This window comes from Phalaenopsis equestris, unplaced genomic scaffold (assembly GCF_001263595.1).
Source record: "Phalaenopsis equestris unplaced genomic scaffold, ASM126359v1 Scaffold000277, whole genome shotgun sequence".
In the NCBI taxonomy this organism is placed as follows: Eukaryota; Viridiplantae; Streptophyta; class Magnoliopsida; order Asparagales; family Orchidaceae; genus Phalaenopsis; species Phalaenopsis equestris.
The window spans coordinates 539,276-550,176 of NW_018164719.1; the positions used below are offsets into that span (position 1 = coordinate 539,276).

Here is a 10,901-nt window from a genome sequence, read left to right on the forward strand (position 1 = left end):
TATATATATATATATATATATATATGTTTAAAGATGGTTTAATATTTCAGAGTAGTAAAGCAAAAGATTAGTTTTTTATTACTATTTATACTGATTTGTATTATAAAACTCTTGTAATAGGTTCGCAGGCTTGAAGCATTTTTCGCTTAATCAAACAATATCATCCCATTTCGCTCCTTTATGAGGGTTAATTTTTTTCATATATTTTTTAAAATTTTAATAAAGAAATATTGAGCATTAAAATGTAAATTTTAAATATTTCATTTGAGGATTTGAAGGTTTCTCAATTGTACAACCACCCAAATATAATTGAATTTTATGAATGAGCAAATTTTTTATTAAAGTTATCAGTATTGAATTTTATATAAACATGGTATTGCAATAACTCTTCAGTTTCAATAAGTGATCAACACATATAATTTTTGGAGGTGTATGATCTAAAAATAATGATTCATCCAATTAATACTTTATAATTTGTAGGCTTGTAATGATCTTTGATTTATTTATTTAATGGAGTTATTCAATTCAACTTGACTAAGAAAATAATTGACAATTATGAACCATTGCTTCTGAGAGAGTTTAATAATCATGAATGACAACTAATGATGTGGCCAATGCCAATTTCTAATTGATTGAGGTTGATATAAAGCTTTATGTCATATTATATGCATCAAGCACAACTAGAAAAATGAAAGCAAGTTATTGGAGAATTGTAATGTAGCCTTTAGATCACATATTTCCTTACAAGTAGTTCAAATGGCTTTTTTGTAACAAATTTAAATTAGTAGTATGATTAAAAAGCTTTCATCGTGATTATAATATAATAAAATCATCATATTTAGGCTTAGCATCGAGTCAAAAGATGATCATCAACCTCAAAATAATATTGCATAAATACCAACTAGAAAAAAATATTAAACAATTTATGCCATATGATTTGTCATTATATAGTAGTGAAAAAATATAAATTTAAAATAAAAGTTCATCAATTTTAAGTATTGTCAATAAATTTCTAGAAATTTATTAATAAATTCGGTGTCACTTATGATTATCCTTTTTTAGTTTGGCTATAATTTTGATAGAACTTCTGGGAGTATAAGATCTATGTAAGATAATAGTTGTCGTTGTTAGAATTATAAATTATGGCATCCTTATTTAATTGAATTAAGATATTATAAAATTTCATATATATAAACAAGAGAAGATAAAAATATGAGGAAACATAAAAAAAATATTCTCAAACATAGAAATATTATGATAAAAAATACCATAGGTTTTTACTATAAATATTTGATGCATGTGAGAACATATATGGTAACATTCTCGAATAGTTTGTCGGTGAAATCTTTAAAATCCTAGAGAAAAAAAAAACCATTGATATAGTCATTAAGAGGGAGTTGGGAAGTTATAGGTAATCATATTGAGGTGATAAGTGGCAAACCATGTGATCATTGAAAAGATTCATAGTGGCAATTTAGAGTTCATAGGTATTGACTGATGATAAAAAAATTATGTAAGAGGAGGATCACTAATTAGGTATCAAATGGGAGAGAGTAAAAGATTACAAAGATGAGGATTATGATAAGGTAGGATTGCAATGGTGGAGAAAACTGATAAGTTTTAATCAATTATATATTTTAGTTGAGTGATTAGAGGGTAATATGATGTATATTAAGATTGCATTGCTCACTAAAGTAAAGGAAGAGAAAAAAATTGAAGATAGTATCAGGGAAAGGTTTTAAATGAGGAGGATGCTATAGAGCATGGAAATGAATATTGACGACATCATACCAATGATCTTTTGGCCAAGGAAGTCAAAGGATACATTGGTTCATTTTAGTTGTTAAATAATGATGTTACATCATCAACAATGTTGTTTAAAGAGAGAATAATTGCTAATTGGAAGAATGTTATTCCATTTTTTTTGTTTTGACATGATTGTGTGTGTGTGTGTGTGTGTGTGTGTGAGAGAGAGAGAGAGAGAGAGAGAGGGAGGGAGGGCAAAAATGTGTTGGTGGTGGGCTAGTTAAGATCATGAAAATAATTAATTGTGTACAAAATATCATAAATGAGTTTTGAAACAAGAATATGAAACCATGATAGAAAAAAAATAAGTACAACAATTTTGTTTGATTGAATTATGGTAGCACAAACTTGCTCCATATACATTGGCAAGAGAAGATAATAATAAAGAAAAATAAAATAAAATAAAATATCTTAATGATGAAGAGATATTACACCAATAAGTATTAAAAATTATTGTACTAAATAATTAGTGCATGTTATTAAAGAAATGATAGCATTCATAACTTTTTTAAATCCATAAATTTTCTTAAAAGAAATCAACATAAGAGAGAGTTTAATTCCTAAAGAATGCATTCGATTCAAAGTCAATTCAATAACTTCAATTTTCATCTTAGATTAATTATTTATATTATAATCATTTAATTCACATAAGTTGATATTAAAACCACTAAATATTATATTTACAAATTTATTTTAATTTTATTTTAAATATTATGAGAGATAATTAAGTACATTATTTTATTTTAAATATTATGAGAGATAATTAAATACACTTTATAGATATCACCATTTAAAGTAATCACCCGATTATATGTGCATTAACTATTTAAATTACTTAAATATTCTAAAAAAAATTTAAGCACATTATTTTGCTTGTGAACATCTTACTGGCCTTCAAGCGCAACATTTTGATAAATCCTTAATAAATCTTAATAAATCCTTCTCATCTTAAATTATGTTAATCATCTAAGTGAACTTAATATTGTGTTTGTCAAGGTTGAAGAGAGAAAAATTCTTTAAAGTTCAAGTTAATGATCAAGACAAACTCAACAATGTTAAGTTTGATGTTCCTTCCTCTCATATTAAATATAATAAAATATCTCTCCTTTCCTTTCATAAAGTATTATCATTGTTAGTTGATGAATCAGACCCCACTATAGAGCCATATTTAGAAGCTTTGAATAAATGTCTAAAAGGAGAGATCATAATTGAGTTATAGTTGAACATTATTTGAATTACAAACATTTTACAATCAAATCAACTTCTTTTTTATTTCGAATAATCTTGAAGCGACTTTCGACCATGACAAAAGAATGATTGAACCATGATCGAACCATCTTTTATATCTTTTATCCTAGTTTGAAGATGGTTCAATTAAGATTGAAGCTATTCTCATATATGATGTAAAGATGGTTCTAAGATTGTTTGAATCATGGTGTGTTGATTATCTAAAGATTGTTTAATCATGACCAAAGAATGTTCGGTTGTAATCATTGATATTTAAAAAATAATTTGTTAATTACACAATTGTTATTTGAAGCGAGTTCAATTCTTGTTTGAAATTTGCTCGATCATGATTTAATTATGGTTCATGCATGATTTTAACAAGTTCCTTATAAGTAATATGATTGACTTTCTATATTTTGACTTTAGGTTTTATACTGCGAACATCATATTAAATCTCAATCAATCAATGAATAATATCTCTAACTCTATTGACGATGGATCGATAAAATATTATCGTATAATTTGCATGTTTGAATCACAAAAAATAAAAAAAAGATGCTAAATTAAAAAAAAAAATTCAAGGAGTTCCTATGATTAAAATGTCTCTTAAATTTAAAGAGAGTTTTGGTTCTATTTGTTAAAAAAGTGGGATATTTTAATTTGAGAAAAGTGGTCATATTGACGAAAAAAAAAAAAAAAAAAAAAAGAAACATTTATTTAATTTTTATTTTCTACGGTATTTTTGGCTAATAATTTTTTATGTTGCATCTACAGTCTATGTTTGCTTAGGAAAGTAGATAGCGAAAATGTGAAAGACTGTTTTACCTTTTACCTTTTACCCCATTACTGAACCTGAAAATGGAGCTCTGTGCTGTCGCAAAGTCCAACTCTCTTGTCCATCTCTTCTTCGAACAGCTGAGCTCCGACAAGAACCCTGACACCTTGCGTCTGCCTCTTCTTGCTTTGATTTGAGGAGCTCATCTCCAGATCGGTCTAAAAATGGCTGCGATGAAGATGGATTCCTTGGAGCTTGAGGCGATGCGCAAGGAAGATGGCTCATGGCACCCTTGTCGTATCTTCCAAAGGTTCTCTCATTTTTGTTTCAATCGCACTGGATTTGCCTCTTCCGATCAATGAGTTTTCAAATGAATCAGCTCTTTGAGTTCCCCGATATTCTTGCTTTTAGATTCTTTATCGTTTTTTTTAATATTCTGCAAATTGAGCTTTTTTTCCTCTGTTTCTAGAGCTGCAGAGTGAATTTGGTTAATTATTCTTCGTCAGTATATCATCAGTATAATCTTTTCAGTAAATAGTGATCTATCTGTTTGAAGTTTCCGTGTTACAAGTATTATTGCTACAATTACACTAATGATTAATATATTATGTGCATTGGCCGTTTATAATCCCTTATGTGTGTCTTTGCAGTTCTGGTGATCCCAGTGTTGGTATTATAGTGGATTTTGGAAATGATGAGGAGGATGTAATAAGCAATAAAGAAGAAGCTTTATCACGTTTGCGTTTTCGTTCAACTCCGCTAGAGGGCGATGAATGTACTAATATCAATGGAGGTGAACGCGTTCTTGCTTTGCAGAAAACTAAATCTAAGAGCTTGTTCATTGATGCTTCTATAGAGGAGGTATGATGAATATAAGTTGTAGAAAAACACCTACTGGAAATGGATGACAATGAATGATTCTTTCAGATAAGCAGAAATAGTTGTTTTAAGGATACTGATGATGATTTATTATTGTTTAAGTTTTAAGGATACATAGAAAACTTAGATGAACTAAATAATTTTACCAAGATGCTGGAGAATAAACTTGTATAAACATTCGAGAAATTTAAAAGCATCACATTTTTTTCAGATTCATATCTTAATGACTGGTTTTTCTTTGAGACCTTACTCCCTTGTTTCATTTAACCTTCCTTCACAGCCAAAGAGAGTGAAACACTCAAGGCGGGTCCACTGCAGATGTACATTTGAAATAAAATGGCTTAATTCTGAGCTAAAAGGGGAAACTGTAACTGTTCCATCTATGTCGATTCTAAAATTGTCTGACAGAAGCATTGATGAGCATCCAGTCATTTCCGGATTCTTGAATCTTTTGAATTCTGAGAAGGTGGGTGAGACTGCTTCAGTCATTTCTTTTTCAGAAGAAAGTTCCGGTGAAGCAGAATTTATTGGAATATTGGAGAAACAAGTGGAGGAGATCAGTAAGTTGGTCGATGGATCAAAAGCGTCTTTTGCAGATTTGTTTCTGGAGGTGAAAAGTGGTTAGAGTCTATTCTTTTCAATTTGACAGTTGCTTGAACAGTAGTTTTGCTTTTAACTTTTTATCATACGCTTTCAACGCCTACACACACACACACACACACTCATTTATATTGAGCTATCTCATTTAGAACCAACATTTAGAAGTTGTGAGCAATACCGAAATTTTCTTAAAGCCAAAGTCTTGGACAAATTATAATTTAGCTTGTGATCAGTAAAATCTTTATGGTCTTTATCATATCTTTAATCACACAATACTGATAAAATGAAATCTCTTATCTACAATCCTGGTTTATTCGCGATGAATTTTATTATCTTACAAGCATGCAACTCCTTGATTAATCACAGTAAATATGTACCATGTTTTTTTTTTTTTTCAAGTAGCCCGCATATTAATCTTCTTATCCATAGAGCCTCCTTTATCGCGTCAGAAAAGGCAGTGTATTCTGATTCTATGGATGAAAGTGCTATGTGCTATATCCTAAATTATGACGAGGCATCATTCTCATATATTTGAATTTTTCTTCATCTATTGGTGGTTGATTTTGACCGAATGCATGAAACATTTCAAACCTGTTAAGGTGTTGAGAGAACTTCTACATCAAACATTTCAAACCTGTTAAGCTTATTATTTAATTATAAATTTCAAAATAAAAATAGTTTCTTGAAATCATCTATGAAGGACCCAAGCAATTTCTTCACTTTTGAGAAAAAATTTTCTGGAATCTGGTCATGGAGAGAGTTTTGATGAAAGATCTGCTGCTAGTCTTCGATGTTGTTATGACTGATTGTTTTCATTTTGGTTGATATGTGATTGTGAAATGTAAGTTAATATCATTGTGCTTGGTTCGACCGTGAAAGATTGGGTTATAAGCAATCACTCTTGTGGAAGTATTGTCACAGAAGATCGGGTTGGGATGTTGCTGTGATATGTCCAAATCTTCTAGAAGACATCTTAACCACCAATCAATTGTAACAATAATTAGGGCTCTATACTCTGCCTCAGTGGATGAATGAGCCACAATTTTTTGCTTCTGAACTTTCCAGCAAATCGTTGATTTGCCCAGAAGGATGCATATTGTTGTGGTGTAGACATACATACATATATATATATATATATAAAATAGAATAATGATCAACGATGAAGCGAAAAATAGAACGAGAAAATTCACTAGAAAACAGTAACACATCGAAACACACAAATTTACTTGGTTCGGCAAATTGTTTGCGTCTACGGAGTTGCAGAGGATTTTACTACTTGAGAAATTTACACCAGTCGATCGTTTCGACTTACAAGAGGAATCTCTCACTTTCTTGCTCTCCCTTCTTCTGTCTCTACACCGAGATATATCAAAGAAGATAAACTTACAAGAGAAATAAATTCAATTTGTCTTCTGCCACAAGCCACCAAGAAGAAGCCAAGGGAGAACAATCTTCTTTTTCTTCTTTGTTCTTCCTTCTGCTGCAAGGAACTAATGCTTGCACTTCTCTTTCTCTGTCCCGAGGAAGCCCGAAGAAGATCACAAAAAAGGCCTTGTCTTGAACTGAATGAGAGCCGCTGAGGAAGAACCTGCCGAAGCCACAACCTGCTGTGCTACAATCGAGATCGAAAACCTCCACCTGCTATCAGTTGTTCGATAATGAAAATAGAATTAATAGTGCTATGATATTATCATCAAATTTGATCCACATAGAACATAACTGGCTAGTAACAATATTGAAATTGTTCAAGTATTCAACCACTGAACTGCCTTCCACCATCGTCATATTGAATAATCTATTTATTTAAAAAATCTTACTAGAAGTAATTGGTTTTTCGTACATCTTTTCCAGTATCGCAATGAGATTCACCGTGTTTTTCTCATTCACTATATTGAATGCAATTATACTACAGACGAAGAAAGTGACAAACAAATCAAACCTAAGGTTGTTCGATCTAGTACTTCTCATTCCTCCATAATCTTCGATTCAGGCTCACTGACGATTTCTTATAATGACAAATATAATCTTTGCTGATACAATAAATTCTTTATTTGCATCTTCCAGAATGTGAAGTTCGATCCATTGAACTTCTCCATTTTGTGCCTCACTTCATCAACCATTGCTCTCACTAGAATCAAACACTCCTCTCTAGTGTTATTTGTTGGGATGGAATGAGCACTTAGGTCTTTGATTGGTTCACAATCAAAACCACACTACTGAATATTATCACACCACTTCAAAAAATCTAGAACAAAATAAATTGAGCAAATGCATAGCATAGTAATATGAAAAAATACATCTGGATTTACGTGGAAAAAATCGAGAACAAAGAAAAAAAATACAGAACACAATCAAATTTTCACTATAAAAATACACACTCATATCAACTCTTTGCAAACATAGGAATTTATAAAACTTTGCTTCAAAATTTTCGCTTAATCTCATAAGAGAAAGCCCTCGTTGATGTCCTCTTATTCGATTATTTTTTGCTTCATGAAAGCCTTGTCGAGAAACATTGCATGTGCATTAATTCCCTCATCGCTCGAATAACAAACTTAAAAATTAAACAATAGAGAATTGTCTCAAAGGCATAACCACACGGAGTTGTAATTATCTTGTGCGCTCTGTTCCACAAACCTAGAGCTCGCATTTCACTGGCATAGATACGCCCAGTTGTGGCGTAGTCATACAGTCCGGCGTAGCTACGCTAATTTCTGACATGGCTACACTATATGCTATAGGCGCTATTGGATGGCTTTTGCAATTGTGTACTCCTGGGTGCTTCAAGCTCATTTCACAATAACCTCTCACTTGGAGACTGATAGCACACAACACCTGCCCTCCAGATCTGTACCATCTTCATATTTTCATACCGTCGTTTGGCTCAACCCCGATCTCAATTTTTCTAGACTTCAACTGAAGCTTAGCATAACTCGAGTTTCTCGGTTATCGTCACCTTCGTCACATGTTCACAGAATTTTGGGCTGCATATCTTCTCCAAAAGTAACTGTTTATCTTCTAGTGGAGACCAAATAAAGTTATACCCAACTTGATATAGTTTGTCCTGACATGAAAAATAACATTCGTAACAAGATGAATACCACTCATACTGTCGTTATAAAGCTTTCCAATCTCCTGTTCCTTGCCTCTCACTGCCGTAAAGCCTTGTAGTCTAATAATCTCCTTGCTAGCCTCAATGATAGCAATGTATTCGACCTTTTTAGTTGAAAATGCAACATTCTTCTGCAGCCTGAAAACTAATCACTCTTATGTTCCTCAAAGTGAAGATTTACCTTGTTGTACTTTTACTGTCCAGATCTTCTACCAGATTTGAATCAACAATTCTTATAGACTGATCTCTGCACTTCCATAATCAAGCGCCTTATTGGTTTTTCTCTTCAAATACTTGATAATTCATTTTACCTCCTCCCAACGATGCCTGCTTAGATTGCCCATGTACTTGCTGCCCGCTCCCACTACATATGTAATGATATGATACAAATCATAACTTATATCGAACTTTCAACTGCGGAACCATACGAAGTTCTCCCCATTTGTGCTTGCTCTGCTTCTGACTTAGGCGATAATTCCTTGGATGGCTTGAAGTGCCTATTTAAGGGGGTGCAAACTGGTTATGTCTCACCCATGTTAAACTTCTGTATGATCTTCTCAACATACTATGCCTGAGAAACCTTAATGTACCTGCTCTCCTGTCTCTGTTGATTTTCATCTCGAGGATCTTTCTGGTTCGACTTAAATCCTTTATCTCGAACTCACTTGATAATTACTCCTTCAGGTCTCTGATTTTCCTCGTATCTTCCCCTGTAATCAACATATTATCCACATACAAAAGGAGCAAGATATAACAATTATTAAAGTTTTTGATGAACCAACAGTGTCATGCCTGACATTTTATGTACTCATAGTGATCTTCTCAACATACTATGCCTGAGAAACCTTAATGTACCTGCTCTTCTGTCTCTGTTGATTTTCATCTCGAGGATCTTTCTGGTTCGACTTAAATCCTTTATCTCGAACTCACTTGATAATTACTCCTTCAGGTCTCTGATTTTCCTCGTATCTTCCCCTGTAATCAACATATTATCCACATACAAAAGGAGCAAGATATAACAATTATTAAAGTTTTTGATGAACCAACAGTGTCATGCCTGACATTTTATATACTCATAGTCTGACATGAAGTATTCCAACTTTCTATATCAGTATTTCGGGGACTGCTTCAAGCCTTAGAAACTTTTCTTCAATATGTTGACCAAATTTTATTTCCTTGTAATCTTATAACTCTACGGTTGCACCATGTATAATTGCTCCAAATCTCATGTAATAAGTCGATTTTTACATTCATTTGCTCTAAATGTAGATCTTCTTTTTCTAACAAGATCAACACAATATCTTCATCTCAAGAGAAAAAAAATTTAGTATAGTCCACTTCTTTCTTCTACCGAAACGCCTTCACAACAAGTCTTGCTTCATTGCGTCTGCTAACATCCGACTCTTCTTTCAGCTTGTAGGCCCACTTGTTGTATAATGCTCTTTTGCCATCTGGTAATACCGTCAAATCCTAGGTCTGATTTGACTCCAAGAACTGTATTTCATTATCCATCGAAAGCTCTCACTCCTTTAATTCTTCAACTTAAGTGACCTCCTCATAGCACTATGGTTTACAACTATCTATCAACAATAAGTAGTACAAAAAAGGATACCTCTTTGTGGATCAATTAGCTCTTCCGAATCTTTTGACTTTAGTAGCAATTGACTAGGACTTCCTATGCTTCATTTGATTAAGCCTTTCTTTTTTCTCCTCTTTTCTGATGATCGGTATCTTCTATCTTAACATACTCATACTCTTCAGAAGTAATTGACGGACAATTCTGAGTTTTGGTCATGTTCTTGTACATCTTCATTTCATTGAAAGTAACATCCCTACTCTCGATGAACTCTTAATTTTGATAATCTCAGAATTTGTACCCAAATTTATCTGAACCATTCCCAATGAAAGTGCATTTGACAGATTTTGAGTCAAGTTTACGCCTAGACCTTGCATCAATATGTACATATGTAGAAAATCCAAATACCTTCAAGTGAGATAAATTTTTCTCTTTATCACTCAATGCTTCTCCAGATAAGTCTTTCTTCAAAGGTAATGACGAATTAAGATTGATCAGATACACTGTTGTGTTCACTGTTTTTACTCAGAATTACCTTGATTGGCCTGCATACAATCTCATACTTTTAGCACCCTTCATGAAGGTTCTGTTCATGCACTCAACAAGTCCATTCTACTGTGGAGTTTTTGGAAAAATGAACTTATGCATGATCCTCTCTGATGAACAGTAATTTCTGACTATTGATCACGATACTCGATCTCATTATCTGATTTGAGATTAGGGCTGTAAACGAGCCAAGCCTTAGCGAGCTCAGGGTCGGTTCGTTCGATATTGACTCGTGTTCGAAATCGGCTCATGTTCGAAATGACTCGTGAATGGGGTGCTCGTGTTCGGCTCGAATAATATTTTCAGGCTCGATTTTGACTCGAAGTTAGAGGAATCGGTAGAGGAAGGTGACACATAAGAGGAAGAAGAAGAGCAATCCC

The 10,901-nt window shown here is 32.7% G+C and overlaps 1 protein-coding gene across 2 annotated transcripts in view; it reads left to right on the plus strand.

The window, feature by feature from the left end:
- The first annotated feature begins 3,872 nt into the window (after window positions 1-3,872).
- LOC110024878 overlaps window positions 3,873-10,901 on the plus strand; it is a 15,198-nt gene continuing 8,169 nt past the window's right edge. For both annotated transcript variants that reach the window (XM_020725065.1, XM_020725064.1), the window contains exons 1-3: window positions 3,873-4,118; window positions 4,459-4,669; window positions 4,968-5,307. In XM_020725065.1, the coding sequence (XP_020580724.1) occupies window positions 4,033-4,118; window positions 4,459-4,669; window positions 4,968-5,307 (637 nt within the window). In that variant the 5' untranslated portion in view covers window positions 3,873-4,032. The remainder of the gene's footprint in view (window positions 4,119-4,458; window positions 4,670-4,967; window positions 5,308-10,901) is intronic.